This window comes from Mustela erminea, chromosome 14 (genome assembly GCF_009829155.1).
Source record: "Mustela erminea isolate mMusErm1 chromosome 14, mMusErm1.Pri, whole genome shotgun sequence".
NCBI lineage: Eukaryota > Metazoa > Chordata > Mammalia > Carnivora > Mustelidae > Mustela > Mustela erminea.
Window position 1 is genome coordinate 7,072,580 of NC_045627.1, and position 17,600 is coordinate 7,090,179.

Here is a 17,600-nt window from a genome sequence, read left to right on the forward strand (position 1 = left end):
AAAAAAACAAAGATATAAACATGTAAGTATACTCTAACAACAGTGGTGTGTGTGGTTGTTAATTTCTTCCCCTCTAATTTCACTATTCCTAGAATAATACTCGATATCACTCATCTCCTAACATTTCCATCACTGCTTCCTTATACTTTCTGGAAGTTTTCCTCAAATTTAAACTATGCTTTATTGAAGTATAGTTTCAATTTTTATTTCCAAGTTTTTCTTCTTCTTTGTTCCCTTTTCACATTATACTGTTCTTGTTTTATAGATGCTTATGGGTTCTCTGAGATTAATAATAACCAGAGATAATTTAATAGTTTATGTTTGTTACCTTCATTACCTCTCTCCTCAAGGGTCATTTCTTCTGTTTTAGTTTCAATCTTTTATGCTGGAGCTTTCCTTGATTACTCACACTGAAGGATGACCTACTAAAACTCGACTGTGTTGGTAGAGTTTATTAACGGAAAAACTGTCCATTTGGTGATTAATCAGGAATCTAGTTTACTTAGGGGATCTCTGGTACTAAAATGTGGAAAAGTACTCTCTCTAGATGGGCACCTGGTTGTCTCTCAGTGGGTTAAGCCTCTGCCTTCAGCTCAGGTCACGTTCTCAGGATCCTGGGATAGAGCCCCATGTCGAGCTCTGCTCAGCAGAGCTTTCCCCTCTCTCTCTGCCTGCCTCTCTGCCTACTTGTCATTTCTGTCAAATAAATAAAACTTAAAAAAAAAAAAAAAGAGTACTCTCTAGAGACATTCAATTTCTCCACAGAATTTCGACCATCACCCACTCTCTTGTTCTGTTCCCAGCCCATTTCACACCAAGGGGAAACACTCCTAGCTGTCTGTGTTCTACACTTTTGGGTGGTGTCCCATTTTTTAAAAAATTTTATTCATTTATTTGAGAGAGGGAGAGAGGGAGAGCACAGGGTAAGGGGCAGAGGGAAAAGCAGACTCCAGTCCAAGAAGTGAGTCTGACGGAGGGTTCGATCCCAGGACCTTGGGATCATGACCTGAGCTGAAGGCAGAATGCTTAAATGACAAAGGCACCCAGGTGCCCCTCACATTATTTTCCTTAAATATACATCTAGGGGTGCCTGGGTGGCTCAGTGGGTTAAAGCCTCTGCCTTCGGCTCAGGTCATGATCCCAGGGTCCTGGGATCAAGCCCCACATCGGGCTCTCTGCTCAGCAGGGAGCCTGCTTCCTCCTCTCTCTCTCTCTCTCTGCCTGCTTCTTTGCCTACTTGTGATCTCTGTCAAATAAATAAATAAAATCTTAAAAAAAATAAAAAATAAATATACATCTACATCTACATATACACATGCATTCATAGCAACAATCATTTTTTAATTGGAAAGAATCTGAAATGTCTTGACCTTGAGCCATAGCCAAATCTAAAATAAACTAGAATTTACCACAGAAAAGGGAAAATATGAAGAGTATCTGAAATGCTATAAATATGCCAATGTGATGCTCACTGTTGAATTATGCATAATAGGAAAAATAATCGAAATAACCTAAATATCTTTATCAAAAACTTTTTAAAAATATTTTGAGAGAGAGCATGAGCAGTGAGGAGGAGCAGAGGAAGAGGGAGAAGGAGACTCGCCGCTGAGCAAGGAGATGGATGTGGGACTTGAGCCCAGGACCCCAGGAATATGACCTGGGCTGAAGGCAGATGCTTACCCTACTGGGCCACCCAGGTGCCCTATCAAGAGCTAATTAAACAAATTATGATGCAGCTATTCCACAGTATGAATATGCTGATACAGAAAGATTTATCAATTATACTATACAGAGCCCTGCCCCAAAAGATGGGGTTTGTAGTGTCAATGATAAAATATCATAATCGTATATATGTGTTATTTGGGGATATATATTTATTATAATATATAATAACATATCAATATATGAACAATTATACATTACACATATCTATCATATATATGGTATGTTAACACTATTTCTGAAATAATATAGCAACAAAAATGGGGACAATGACAATAGCAACAGAATGTGCAAGCCAAAAAGCAGATGAATGAGAGTAAACAGACCCAAGAAAGACAACCTTTTTCTCAAGTCAGCAGTGAATGGGGCTGAGAATAAAACCAGTCTGCCAGAGACTCAGGGATAACTAGCTATACCATGTACCTATGAAAATAAGCCCAAAATAAGAAGCATTAGGTGAACATTATCTGAAAAGCATTTAGGGCGCCTGGGTGGCTCAGTCAGTTAAGTCTCTACCTTAGGCTCAGGTTATGATCCTGGGATCCTGGGATCACGCCCCACATGGTCAAGCTCCCTGCTCAGCAGGAGTCTGCTTCTCTGTCTGCCTCTGCCCTCCCCCTGGCTTGTGTGCTCTCTCTCTCTCTGGCTCACTCTCTCTCTCCCTCTCAAATAAATAAATAAAATTTTTGAAAGAAAAAGTATTTACATTCCTAGATCCTCACTCCCACTGCCACTTGCTAGGTGACTTCTCTTCTGGAAGTTTATTCTCTGAAGATGGTAAGACAGAGTTCCTGGCCTAGGCAATGCTAAGAACTATTGAAGGCATAGATATAGGTGTGATGCTGAAGTCAGTGAAGTCAGGGAGCTAAAAATGCTAAGGCGCCCCTGGGTAGCCCAGTTGGTTAAGTGTCCAACTCTTGATCTTAGCTCAGGTCTTGACCTCAGGCTCGTAAGTTGATGCCTGGTGTTGGGCTCCATGCTAGGTGTGGAGTCTACTTAAAAAAAAAAAAAAAAAAAAAAAAAAGCTAAGAACTTCCCCTCTTCCCTTTCTTATTCCTCAACTGGATAGCCATTCTTTTACCCTCCAGTCAAGACTAGAAGACTCCTCTCTTTAGAATGCAACTAGTCTAAGAAAAAGACCTAAAGATCTGACAGTAGTCCTCTCCAAAAACTGACCCACCCAGAACACCCTACAGTGAAACTCAAAGTTGATCTGTCCCAATCATGTGCTCAAGATTCCTAATCGGGAGAAGACAGCCAAGGAAAAAGTCCTTCATAAGGAAGAGATCAAAACAATAAAGCAGGAAAAAACAAATTGGAAGTAAGAACCCATGCAAAAGAAGAACAAACACAAATAACATTCTTTGGAAAGGGCAAAGACAGAAAGATAAGATGTTGTACCCATCTTAAAAGAACAGAAATGGTACAAGACCATATAGAAAATAGAGCTCTTGAAAATTAAAAGCACTACAGCTGTCACTAAGCATTAGAGCAGTAAATTAATAGTCAATAAAAGGATCATAAGATGAAGTAGGGACGCCTGGGTGGCTCAGTTGGTTAAGCAGCTGCCTTCGGCTGAGGTCATGATCCCAGCGTCCTGGGATCGAGCTCCGCATCGGGCGCCCTGCTCGGCAGGGAGCCTGCTTCTCCCTCTGCCTCTGCCTGCCATTCTGTCTGCCTGTGCTTGCTCTCTCTCCCTCTCTCTCTCTGACAAATAAATAAAATCTTTAAAAAAAAAAAAAAAGGATCATAAGTTGAAGTTGAGAAAATTTCCAAGTCAGAGAAAACAGGCACCTGGTTGGCTCAGTCAGTTAAGCGTCCAACTCTTGATTTCAGCTGAGGTATAGATCTCAGGGTCCTGGGATCAAGCCCTGCATCAGACTCCCAACTCAACAGGGAGTCTTCCCATCTCCCTCTCGCACTGCCCCTCCCCTGATCGTGTACTTGCACACACACTCTTCTCTCAAATAAATACATCTTTAAAAAAAAAAAAAAAAGGAATCAAAGAAAAATATGAAATAATTAATAACAGCCCAACCCCAGAAAGAGAAACATAATAGAATATACTACAGAAAGTACAATATTGATATAATGACTAGCCAAGAAAAAAACCACACACACATGCTCTCACAACCAGTAAATGCAGACGACGAAATAATCAACAAAATAATTCAAAAAAAGAACGTGGAACAGAAAGGCACAAGTCTCTAGAATGAAAAGAGCCTAGCAAGAACACAAGACAGTAGATAAAAATACATCCATATAAGCCATAATCACTGTGAAATTCTAGGACATTAGAAACAAAGATTCAAGATTCCAAAGATAGGAAAAAGCAAAAAGTGAAAAACAAAACAAAACAAATAAAACAAGTCACACAGAAAGAATGAGTAATTGGAAGAGTTCTGGACTTCACAGAAACAACATTAGAAGAAAAGAAGACAATACCAATAAAATACTGAAGGAAAAATATTCAACCCAACTAAACCATGCACAGAACAGATTTTCTTAGACTTACACAGTCTCTCAAAATTTACCTCCTTCTCACCCACTTGTTCTTGAAAAGTTACTAGAGAGTATGTTCTGTATGCTCAAGGAGGGTTAAAAAACATGAGATGCCAAAACAAAGCTATCCCAAGGAGTACTCTGAAGAGTGAGTGACTGTAGAATGGGATCTCCCCGGGAAGATATCCGTATACCAGATGAAGGAGGAAACCAGTCCATTCTAGCAGTGTAGTGTGAAGGACTACTATCACTAACACGGGATCAAGCCCCACATGGTCGAAAGGAGTTTAAAGAGGTTTAGCTTGCCCCCACACAGTCAAAAGGAATGTCGAAAGCTGACTACCCAGCAGAAACATTTTGCTCTGACCTGCACCTGAAAGCTAGATGTGTAAGGTAAGGTGTAAGAGGCTTTGGTAGGCCTAAAATCACAAAATACAGAGCAGCTTCCTACTCCCATATACCTGTTCATCATCCACTACAATTACATCAAATGTACGGATCATGGAGGGCCTCAATGTATCCCAGAACGCCTCTATGACCTTGCCACACTGAATTTCCTTAGAGATGATTTTGCAAACTCTCAGAGAAGCTGAACATGAAGTAAGAATACGGCCTACAGACTCTATTCAGGTAACATTCTCAGGCAGCTTTCATCTGAGTGCAACAGCACCTTTTCTCACACAGCAAGGCTTATGCTTGCTACTCAATTAAAAAAAAACTCAACAATATGCTCTTCAGAAATGTATGTTTTATACACACACATATATGTTTAGTTCTATAGAAAAATAAAGGAACAATAACACTAAAATCAGGATATTAGGGGTGCCTGGGTGGCTCAGCTGGGTAAGCATCCACCTTCAACTTGGGTCATGATCCTGGGCTCCTGGGATCGAGGCCCGCATCAGGCTCCCTGCTCAGCGAAGAGTCTGCTCCTCCTTCTCCCTTTGCCTCTCCCCTTGCTTGCACTCACTCTCTCTTCTCGCTCTCTCTCACCCACTCGCTCAGATAAATAAAATCTTTAAAAAAAATTTTTAAAAGTCAGGATATTAATTATTCTGGGGTAGAAATGCAAAATTCTTTTAAATAAATACTGTTTGTTCATCACTATGGTAGACATACCAATGATCATATTTATATTATTCTTTAAATTACATATATATGTAAACATTTTGATATACTATCTATGTATCTGATACATCAGAAAATTACAGGCTGAACTTAAGAATATTTATAGCATTATAAAACTGGTTCATGTAAATAACCATCTAAACTAAGAGACATAAAACAATCTGTCTTACTCCAAATGAGTAAAAATCCAAACTCTTAAGTCATGAGAAATGTCAAATATTTTTATGAAGAAACATACTTCATTTAACAGGTCATATTTCCCCCTTTCCCTGACAGTCAAATTGATTAAATCCCCTCTCCAGTCTTCCTCATTTTTATTATTTGATAGTTCTGCTTCATTCTGCCTTAAGTATTAAGCAATAATGCCATCATAAAAAAGATCAGAATAGATGTAATCAAGATAAGCAAAGTTTGGTATTCTTTATAAAAAATTCAGTATAACAATATAGTCTAATATTTCATAAGACAAACCATGCTTTTACCTGGCAACAAAGAAGGACAGTACCTGAAAAACCCACAGTACAGTACGGTAGGGTGAATAATAAATCGTAACTAAAATTTAATGACACCTTTAGGTCTACTACTGATAGAAATATTTCCAATCAATCAATAGCTGATTTTATTTCAAGTAACAACAGAAAACAAAATTATGGTCCAATTAAAAAACAGTGAATTGGCTTTATAGAATTTGACTTGTAACAACTAAAAACAGAGTTGCATGCAACAGGACATTTGTTATGTTTACCTTGAAGTCCATTAAGGATAGAAGTAATTTCTATGGATTTAATATGAGCTGTATCAGAGTTTTTGGCATCAGTAAGATCCAGTTTGGATACCATTTCTGGAGACGGATTTGTCTGGAAAGGCGGTTTTGACAAGCGCCGAAGTTTACAGCTCTTAGGAGAGTATTTTTCATCTTTGTCTTTTTCTTTATCTAATTTATTCTAGGTTAAGAAAAAAAAGTATCTCATGTTAGCCATAATTTATCATGAAGCATTTATTAGTAGCAATGTTAACACTCATTTTAAATTCAAAGTTGTTATTACATATCATTAAATAATACGAGAATAAAGAACATAAGAAGCTCCTCACAAACAGCCAAAAATGTTTTTCCAAAGTTTTAAACAAATACTGTAGGATAAATAAAACTTTTTTGTCTAATATTTAAATTTTAATAGTGGAGATAAATAAGTGATCCCATAAGCAATTCAGACTAACAAACCACATACTGGTAATAACTGACATCTTAAATTCTTCAAAATTAAAACCCAAAAGGCTTAAATATTTACTAAAAAAAATTTCAACCTGGTAGTTTCAAAACGTGTAACATTTTCAATACAAATTTTTTTTTAAAGATTTTATTTATTTATTTGACAGAGAGAGCTCACAAGTAGACAGAGAGGCAGGCAGAGAGAGAGAGGGAAGCAGGCTCCCCGCTGAGCAGAGAGCCCGATGCGGGACTCGATCCCAGGACCCTGGGATCATGACCTGAGCCGAAGGCAGCGGCTTAACCCACTGAGCCACCCAGGCGCCCCAACATTTTCAATATAAAATGTTGGTTGGGAATGACAAAATTCCAAACATCTTCAGTTAGCTGACACTGGGTATAACTCTAAACAAATGATCTCTTAAAAAGTGAAGTCACAAGGCAACCTCCCTCCCTCATGTCGAAAAAAACTGTCCGTTTACAACTAAAATGAGGAGAGGCAAACTAAAATACTTCCTGGAAACTACTTTTTAAATTTGTTTTGAAAATAATGTATAGGAAAAATCACTGAGACGAGCCTCCTAAATGATGCTGCAGAGCATGACGGAGCAGTAGACAACTCTGCCGTCCCACCACAGAGACAGACTACGGAATCTCAGGGACTACTTTCACACTTCTCTCAAAAGCGGCACATCACTATCATCATTCCGGATGCAGAGAAGATAATTCATGACATATTACAGATGTTTCAGGGTAATAGTTCTCCAAGTGTGGTTCCTGGACTGACACCAAGAGCATTTTACTGGAATGTGTTAGAAATGCAAATTCCCGGAACCAACCTCAGATCTAGTGAATCACAAATGCTGGGGATGGGGGCACCTGGGTGACTCAGTGGGTTAAAGCCTCTGCCTTTGGCTCAGGTCATGACCTCAGGGTCCCGGGATCGAGGCCCGCATCGGGCTCTTTGCTCAGCCTGCTTCCTCCTCCCTCTCTGCCTGCCTCTCTGCCTACTTGTGATCTCTTCAAGTAAATAAATAAAATCTTTAAAAATAAAATGCTGGAGATGGAGCCAAGCCATCGGAGTTCCAACAAGTCCTCCAGGTGACTGTGATAGATGCTCAAGTGTGAGAGCCACTCACTTAAGATATCTAGACTTAATTCTCAGAATGCAATGAAAAGCCTGATGTGCAGGTAGATGACCACAACCTATCAGTAATTAGTGCTGCTCCATTTTTTCTCCTGTTGCTAGCCTTTTCACTACTTCATTATTTTATTCCAGAGACCATAATGTATCCTGTATTCTTAGGGCAGAAAAAGTCCACCCCATTCAGAATTCAAATATGGCTTTTAATGGCTATCAGAAGACAGATGAGACAGAGTGAGGGAGGAGTGTGTAATATCAAAGAGTATTATCTAGAAAGCTTTTCCAAAATTCACATGATTCTTCCCTAATGACCAGGAATTGTAATATATGCCCTGGGAGGGGGCAAGAACTGAACTGAGAATAAATATTTAGGGAAAAACTCCCTAGGGAATGATTTTTTTTTTCAAAGATTTTATTTATTTATTTGACAGAGATCACAAGTAGGCAGAGAAGCAGGCAGAGAGAGGGGGGAAGCAGGCTCCCTGCTGAGCAGAGAACCCGATGCAGGGCTCAATCCCAGGACCCTGAGATCATGACCTAGGCGAAAGGCAGAGGCCTAACCCACTGAGCTACCCAGGCGCCCCCAGAATGAATATTCCCATCCCTACCTCCTCCTCTATCTGAGAAATACTCCCTTCTAAAACTTGCTTTGTCTGTGGAAATGGGCTTTTTTAACACCACTCGCACACAACCCTTCCAGTAGCTAAAGATAATACTACATATTCTGATTTCCATACTTCCCAGTAAAGACCAAAAGTGGAGATGAAAGGGGTTTGAGAAACCCTAGTTGTAGCGCCTGGGTTGCTACACCAAAACTTGAAGAACAGATCCAATTTTACAGTGAGAAAAGAACAATCACTCTGGGGAAAGCTTGCATGATCTGGGGCCACCAGCTCTTCTCTGCTTTCAGATACCCTCTCCTTTTCTTCCCCTGAATAGTTTACAGGCATTAGACTAAAAGCCAGGCTCCCGGTCATACTATTTTATGGCTCCTAGCTAGAAATGAGAGGGGCAAAAAGGACGGAAATAAGTAAGCGAAACCTGGCTGGGTGGCCTTACACAATGCTGGGATTAAAACAAGCCTCAAAGATCACTTAGTACAGTACTGTTTCCAAAAGACCTTTCCATAAGCTGACAATACTAACTATACCCAGATCTAGCATTTGGTAAATTCACTGCTCTTGAGTATTGCTATCTCTACCAACACTAACACACACACACACACTTAATGCATATTTTAGAGGAAAAGTTCTTTAATTAACAGCTATGATGTAGCAAAAAAAGCACTTTTAGCAAAATAACCACTTACCTTTATTTTCTTCCGATGTTTTATCTTTGGCACGTTTTTATCAGCAGGTCTTACTATTTTATCTGCTTTAATCCATTCATCATATCTAAAATTAAAAGAGATTCATATAAGTACACAAAACCTCACTTAAGTAACTATGCCATATTAAAGAGAAACTCATAAATAGAATCGTAACATTTTAGAACAGGAAACGTCAACTTCCTGGTTCAACGAATAAAGCTACCAAGGTCCAAAAAGAGAGATGAAGTGATCTGCCCAAGGACATAATGTCAGCTACTGGCTGAACCAAGACCAGAAAGATCTCTTGACATCTAAACTAGCACCCCTTACCCTGTTACCATAACTAAAAGAAACCAAATTTGTATCGTAAAGAAACCACAATTTTTTCTACATTTTTTTTTCTTACTCTGTTTTGCTTTTAAGCAGCAAGTAGACCATTTTTCCCTCCTAGACACATCAGGAAGCTAAGGTAATATGCTCTAGTTTTAAATGACATTGTGTTATAAAAGAGCGTAATATTGTAACTTACAGACAATGCAAAATCAACAGAAAAAAAAAAAAAAAACCTTCTCATAAAATAGTAGGAAATCTTTACTCCGCTAAGTTTTTCAATATTCTGAGATGCTTCCTACATATACACCCAGCTAAGAGTCAACGGCTCTGATGGCCTTCCCACTCAACGCCGACAATCTCTCTGAGTTTCACAGGGTGCAACTTACTCCCCACTGCAATGAATCTATTTGTTTAAAGCAAAAAGGAATGGCAGTTTATTTTTGTAAAAACTCAAATGAAAGGAAGAAACATTAAAAATGAGTTAACATCTTTTTATGTTCAAAAGTTATATATATTTATTGTGGAAAATGGAAAACTCACTAGCGTTTTTAACTCCAGAACATGAAGAACTAAAAATAAGCTTTTAAATGAAAATGTCCTCATTAGTAGAAGTACTAAATGATGTAACAGAGGCCCCAAACCAGGCATTAAATGATCTGGGTCATCACCTAACTGCGAAAGTATATTCTTGCTCCGGAGTGGGCCTGAAATGTATGCCTGTAACAACTCCCACGCAAAGTGCTACTGCTGGTGCAAACACTGGCTTTCCTAGGGCCTAGGGCACACCCCCCAGGCAAGGGATTAGGTCTGTATCTGCTGGAAGCTGCTGAGGGCCACAGCGATAATTAGAGATAATAAGGAAGAATGGAATGCGCTCTAGGAAAGTCTTCCTAGAACTTCCCGGGGGCTGGTTATGTGGCCCTTATCAAGCCATTCTCTACATCAGACTCAGTGTATTCTGTATCAAATAAGACTGTGTTTAAAAAAGAAAAAAATAAGACTGCACAGCACATCTAGTTTTTAATAATCAAACATAGTAAGAACTTCAAAAAGTTTTAAAACAAATATTATTCTACTCAACACATCCCTTTTGGTATTTATACTGGCATGGTATCACCTTCCTAAATATTTACAGTACTTTTAACTTTCCCATGAATACTGAAAATTGCCTTATGCTTGAGATGAAAGCTATTTAGTTCCTTCCAAAACTGGAATGAAGGTGGAAAATGAAGAGAAAATATAGTATCTCTGCCCTTCGCAAAGCTGAATGTAAATGTCTAGAAGTGGGTCTTACTTGGATATAGTTATGGAAGTTAATGCTGCGTACTTTGTTTAAAAGAAAACAAAACAAGCTATCTTCTTATGAGATAACTGAAGACAGTTCATGATGGTTACTTATACCTAACATCAACGTAAACTAAACAAGGATATATTATTTTTTACCTTTCTTTACTCAAAACTATCTGTTACGTAGTTAGTTTGTAATATGAGACATTTTTACTATTCAATTTGGGTTTTTGGCATGAATTATATTTCAAATTAGGACAAAACAGTAGTTGCAACTTAAGATCATCACCATGATATTCTAGACTTGTCAAATACATCAAATAAGCAAAAAAAAAAAAAAAAGAAAGAAAAAAAGCAAAAAACAAAAACAAAAACAGTTATTGCCTCAATAGCTGAAATGTTCATCATGAGGGAGAAAGATTTATGAGTCACAGAGAATGGATATTCTCTTAGGAACAAGGTAAAAGAAACATGCACATCATTAAAGTAACAGCTGCTGCCTTGGTACAGGATGATGCCCACCACCTAAGCTCCACCAGTGTACATACGCTAACTGGTCACCATTTTCTGAAGAGTCCTATAAGAAGACTGGCTATCAGAAGAACTTAAAGTAGAGACTGTGGAATGTGTAAAGAGCATTGGACCAAGCAGAAAAGAAAAAAGACAAATTTTGGAATTAGATGAAAGGAACTATACACACTTATAAAATACTGGAATAACAGTATTTAAATACTATGGTCTTACTATCTTGGATGACAGTTTTGTTTTAAAATAATGAGTATTCTGTATGGTTTTAAGAGATGCCTTGGAAAATTCTTTAAATATGTTTCCTATTGAAATAATAGGTACTTCATACATGGTAACTTACAGTCCTATAAATATTAGTTAATATTATTACTCCTGTATTATTTGCCTCTTTCTGTTCTAATTTCTCAGTGTTTTTTGCTTGTTTAGGTATTCCCCTGTTCTGACACTATTCTTTTAGATTTGTTCTTTTCTCGGCCAGACTTATTCTCTATTTTTAATAAAATGTAGTAACACAATATTTTTATTGTTATTATAATTAATAACCTTTAGAACTAGAACATGCCTTAAAAATCTATCAATGAATTTACTTCACAGATTAAGAAAACTCAAACCATGGAAGTAAACTGACTCTGCAAGCAATAGGTTTGCCAAAAAAGCATGAGGTCGGGAGTTAGAGAAAAATGGGTTAAGGGACTGCCTCTTAAGACATTCTGGTCAATACCAGAATAATGGTAGAGGGCACAGATGGCAGGTCCTATCCAGAGTAAGAACAGAGAAAAGAATAGTAAGTAGATCAGCAGATAGAAAAGCCACATTAAGAATGCACAACCTGTGATGAGGGAGAACTGAAAACAACGTGAGAATTTTGATTAAGGGAGAGCTTTCATATTATAAATGCCCTTACCAAATAAAGTTGAGATCATTGACACAAACATTAACCCAGACAAATATTTCAAAACTTAATGAGGTTTTAAATAGCATTTTAGTTTTTGATTACTCTTACAAGGAACAAAGATTAGAGAATAAACTGAGAGCTGTTAACTGATCACTGTATTTTAAAAATAATTAATGTTCCTTCCCTTTATGCAATTACTCAGAGTATCATGCAAGTGTTCCATTTTCTTTACAGAGTACTTTCTTTCTTTTTTTTTTTTTTAAAGATTTTATTTATTTATTTGACAGAGAGAAATCACAAGTAGGCAGAGAGGCAGGCAGAGAGAGAGGAGGAAGCAGGCTCCCTGCTGAGCAGAGAGCCCGATGCGGGACTTGATCCCAGGACCCTGAGATCATGACCCGAGCCGAAGGCAGCAGCTTAACCCACTGAGCCACCCAGGCGCCCCTACAGAGTACTTTCAAAGAACAGAAAGGAGAGACACGAAAGTTCACGTGGGAGAAAAACAAAAACCGGTGCTCAAAACAAAACAATACCAAAACTTTTCCGACACTAACTCATATAAAAGAAAGAGGTAGGCCAATTTAATTTTGACTTTCCTAGTGCCAGGTAATTTAAATAAAGGAGGCAATATTAATGGGTCAAGATCTCTGACTCCCTATCAAATACCAAGAATAAACACTTGAATGAAAGGAATCTAGTTCAGAACTACAAGAAGTTGATGATGTTCATTCTATATAAACATTGACTTTTAATACAGTGTATTTTATATTAAAGAGACCATACAATTACTGTGGGCAGAGTAAGAAAGTAATCAATGAAGACAGAAAATGAGAAAATTCAGCTCAAATCCAACTATCTTGAATACCATAAAAACCGAAATTATTGGAAGTGGCAAAGAGCAGAAAATTGCAGCTAAGAAAAAGAATACCATAAACTAGTTTCTCAATTTCTCCTTAGAGTAACATATTAAGAAAGATATCCATTCATGCTTCAAAATACATTCTTAAAGAACATTAAGAATCTTAATAACTCAATGCAATACAGTTTTTTGTTTTTTGTTTTTAATTTGAAAACGTTTCTAGTCCTTTTCTCACATATCCTCAAATACGCAGGCATGCCATCCTTTGCTTGGCTGTGACAGTCAGGGACTCTCCAATGTTCTCAATTCTGCTCTAAGTACCACAGAGGGAATCAAGGGCATATTTTGATGGGGTCTCTCCACTGCATAGGAAGAGCACTCCTTAACAGTTACTTAGGGGAACATGCCTTCAGACTTCAGGGAAACCACTTTTTCTCATTAAATACCTAGATCACTCTTCAAGGTTAGTGGGCCTGTTGCTGTCAGTTGTCATGTTTAGTGGTCATGTAGTCTGAGAACCAGGAGACAATGCAAGCTAAGCAGTGGGCTTACAAACAAAATGACTTGCAGCTTTAGATCCAAGCAATAAGAGAATGCTGTGAGGATGTCTGAAGCAAGCCAGGCAGTTTGGATTATTGTAAAAACTGTCCTGCCTTAAATTAGACATTACCTTTATAAATTATGATCACAAGCCAGTAACTGGCCCCTTTGTGAGAAAAGGAAATATAGTTTGCCAGGGCACAATGAAAAGATTACTAAATTCTTCCATTTAAAAACAAATATTGAGGCACACCGGGGTGGCTGAGCATCTGCCTTTGGCTCAGGTTGTGGTCCTGGGGTCCTGGGACAGAGCCCCTCATTGGCCTCCGTACTCAGCAGGGAGCCTATTTCTCCCTCTCCCACTACTTCCCCTGCTTGTGTGTGCATGTGAACTCTCTCACTCGCTCTTGCTCTCAAATAAATAAAAACTTTAAAAATAAATAAAAACAAATATTGAAAAACAAATATTAAAGCAAACAGTGAATTAAAAAAAAATACTGAACAGAAAATTAAGTCTGTTACTAATTAGACCATACTTTTTCAATGATTAATAAATCTACTGTAATTAAAGGATGAAATCTAGATAAGTATCTCATCAGATATTTAAAATATTAAGGAAGATATTTTCAAAGAATGTATATGGTATACCTGAGAATATCTCTACTAACATTCAACTAATGGAACATGAAAGAAAAGACACATGAGCAAGTCATTTAACTTAAAAACGTCTGCTCCCTGTCCTATATAGAATGAAGAAGCTGGACCAGATGATCCCTAAAGTAAAAAATTATATGAAACTATATATATATATACATATATAAAAGTATGCATGAGGGCTTATTCATTTGATAAATGCTTCTTAGGTACTATTTATGTGATGGATTCTGCCCTAGGCACTGGGTATTCAGGAACGAAAGCAGCACTGCTCCTTTCCACAAGGAGCTTACCATGTAACAGAAGACAACAGCAAGCAGTAATTACAGAAGTAACAATACAAACCTTCTCAACCTTGAAAGCAGCAGCCATATAGATATTTGAATTTTTTAAATGTGTTGAATTAAAATATGCATACAAAGCTAGAAGGAACCATTCAGAGACCATAACATACTTGCTCTCACCAGAGAAAAACAGCTTTCTGATTTTTGTTTGGATGTGTTGGCAAATCATCTAAGAAATTACTTGGCAATGATAAAAACGGAAAACAATGTTAGTCAACCAGGTAAGAAACCAAAATGGTTCTGTTGCCCACATCAATTCAGATTTCGGTTCTTCATGACCCAACCAAACCACTTTTCAAAGGAATATTAGCAGCGTGTATTAAGACATACCCCAAAAGACATAACCTTAGATATTAAAAAAAATTTACATGCAGAATAAAAATATTTTTAAAATAATTTCATAAAAAAACCAAGCTGACATATTAAAAAGCTCACTATTTGAAACATGTATACAAATTACAAAAAATCTAAAAGCCAGCCATTAATTTAGATAAAACACTGAAATCATCTGTATTTTATTTTCTGTAATGATTAGACAGACTCACTTAGTAACAGCTGAATAATTACGTACTTTGTATCTTACCTATCTATATATAAAAAGTTAATGAATGTCATATAACTAAGATTTTAAAAACCTCACATCTAAAGTGGAAATTTAGGCTCTCTTAGCAAGGAAAGAAATTTTTCCCCCTTCTTAAAGTAAAAAAATATATAGAAAAAAAATGTATGACACTGTAATAGGAAAAAAGACCAAGTCACATGAAAAACAGCAACAGCTATTAAATTTAAAATTTTATAATCCATTTAATCCATATTTGCTTACTTTATGAATTTTCTGTAATAACCTCAATTTATACATATATTTTTAATGAGAGAATATCTAAAGCAAAATTTATAAAAGACCCACTGAACATAAATTTAACGCCTTCTGTCATGTTAAGATATAATGAAACAAAAATAAAGCATTATACTATTGAAAAATAAAATTCTAAGCATGCCATTAACATTTCATATTTCCACTTCATATAGCACTTAATATTAAATCCACATTAAAGACACAGAATGGTGCTCAGCATAATAAAGAATATAACAGAACGAGAATAATTTGGATAGTATAGCATAAACATATTTAATATTTGACACAAGCAGTGTATTGGACATGGTATTGTAATTATATCAACTGGTTTTCCTGAAGAGTTTAACTCTGTAAAATGAAACAAAGGTATAGGTCTTTAGGCAGAGGTAATATGTAATGTTAAGAACACATCACAAAGCATTGTACCAGGCTCATTTATAGAGATCACTGCAAATGGTTAACAACTGAGGCATTCACTGTATTTTGTGACGCAGATACTGACTTAAAAGTACCTGAAAAGTTTACTTCATTAACATTTGATAAGTTCAGGGGATTGGTATCTATGCACAGTTAGACAAATATACCAATGAGCCTACCTATCTACAAAACCACCAAATGAACAGGTCCATGTTTATGTTTTACATTAAATGTACCTGCCAACCTACAAAAACTACTGAATGGAACAGGTTCAATTCAGTAAACACTTTTAAATAAATACAAAGAAAGAAAGCCCACCTGAGTGCAAAAAGAACCAAGTTACTCATCTTTGTTTATGAAGGAAATATTTATATTCACTTGCACTGAAAAACTAGTCAACTCAAAAGTCGTATTTTTAAAGTACAAATTACTATGTTCACTTCATTCACTATATGTCTCTACAGACAGGACTATCTGATACAAAGCGCCTTCATACTGCACAAGAATTTTTCACATGAGTGGCAACACAGTCCTTTGACTACCAGAGTATTTTTTAATTTAGTATGTTTTCCATCCTAGAAAGTGAGTAAGCTGGGAGACTGTGAGAGAGTTAAGGAAGTTGAGAGTTTGCAAACATGACAGTGAGGTATGAAGAAAAAAAGAACGGGACACAGGAGGAAAAACATGCAAATGGAATTGGAAGTCTTGGTCAAAAAGACTCCCTATCCTCGGAGCGCCTGGGTGGCTCAGGGGGTTAAGCCTCTGCCTTTCGCTCAGGTCATGATCAGGGTTCCTGGGATTGAGCCCCCCATCAGACTCTGCTCAGCAGGGAGCCTGCTTTCCCCCCTCCTCTGCCTCTCTGCCTACTTGTGTTCTCTCTGTCAAATAAATAAATAAAATCTTAAAAAAAAAAAAAAAAAGACTCTTTATCCTCTAAAACAAGTTTGTAGATACTCACTTAGAAACCACTGTCAGATCGTCTTCATTTGTAGTTTTTTAACTTCCATACTATAGCAATAAAGCAGACAAGTTCCTAGCGTACTTTGCTTTTCTTTCTATCATTACCAGAAGAATTATTTTGAAGCACAGGAACAGAACTCTGTATGTACTCTTCTGTCAACATTCCTAAGTCCAATGGCATACACAATGGAAGTAAGGCAAGGATCAGATTACACAGAAGTAAAAGAAAAAAAAAAGTAAGGATGTAGAACATTCTGCAGATAGAAGCAATAAAGAAATTAAGCTGAAGTGACATAAAAATTCTTAAAGAGACAAAAGGAGACAGAGAAGGAAAGTCATAGAGCGGGAGTGTTTCCAATCAGATTCATTCTAGTCTCTCATCCTCAACCCCATTTTGGCTACTAATTAGGAGATGGGCTCTTCATATGACAAAAAAAGATCACAAAGAAGAACTAACTACCATATTTACATATAAAAATTAACTCAAAATTGGTAAAAAAAAAAAAAAACTTTCGTATTAGAGCTAAAACAAGAATATTCTTAAAAGAAAACATGGGGAAATATTCACTACCCTGGATTTGGTGATATTTTCTACGATACAGCACCAAAAGCATGGACAACAAAGAAAAAATAGATATATTTGGATTTTATCAAATTTTAAAACTATGGTACATCAAGACACTATCAAGAGAGTGAAAAGACAATTCTGCGGGTTCAAAGAATGGGAGAAAATATCTGCAAATTATTTATTTGAGGAAAGATTAATATACAGAACACATGAATAACACCTACCACTCAACAACAAAAACAATTCAAAAATGGACAAAGAGCTTAAACAGACATTTCCCCGAGGAAGACATACAAACTGCCAATAAGGACACAAAAAGATGCCCAACATCACGAGTCACTATAAAC

General features: G+C 37.0%; 1 protein-coding gene across 6 annotated transcripts in view; it reads right to left on the reverse strand.

Moving 5' to 3' along the window:
* ARID4B (AT-rich interaction domain 4B) overlaps positions 1 to 17,600 on the reverse strand; it is a 146,735-nt gene that overhangs the window by 19,728 nt on the left and 109,407 nt on the right. For all 6 annotated transcript variants that reach the window (XR_004278522.1, XM_032312142.1, XM_032312144.1 and 3 more), the window contains 2 exons: positions 9,013 to 9,097; positions 6,098 to 6,296 (listed from right to left, as the gene is read on the reverse strand). Coding sequence is in view for 5 of the 6 variants with exons in the window: in XM_032312142.1 (XP_032168033.1) it covers positions 6,098 to 6,296; positions 9,013 to 9,097 (284 nt within the window). In the remaining variant the exon portion in view is untranslated. The remainder of the gene's footprint in view (positions 1 to 6,097; positions 6,297 to 9,012; positions 9,098 to 17,600) is intronic.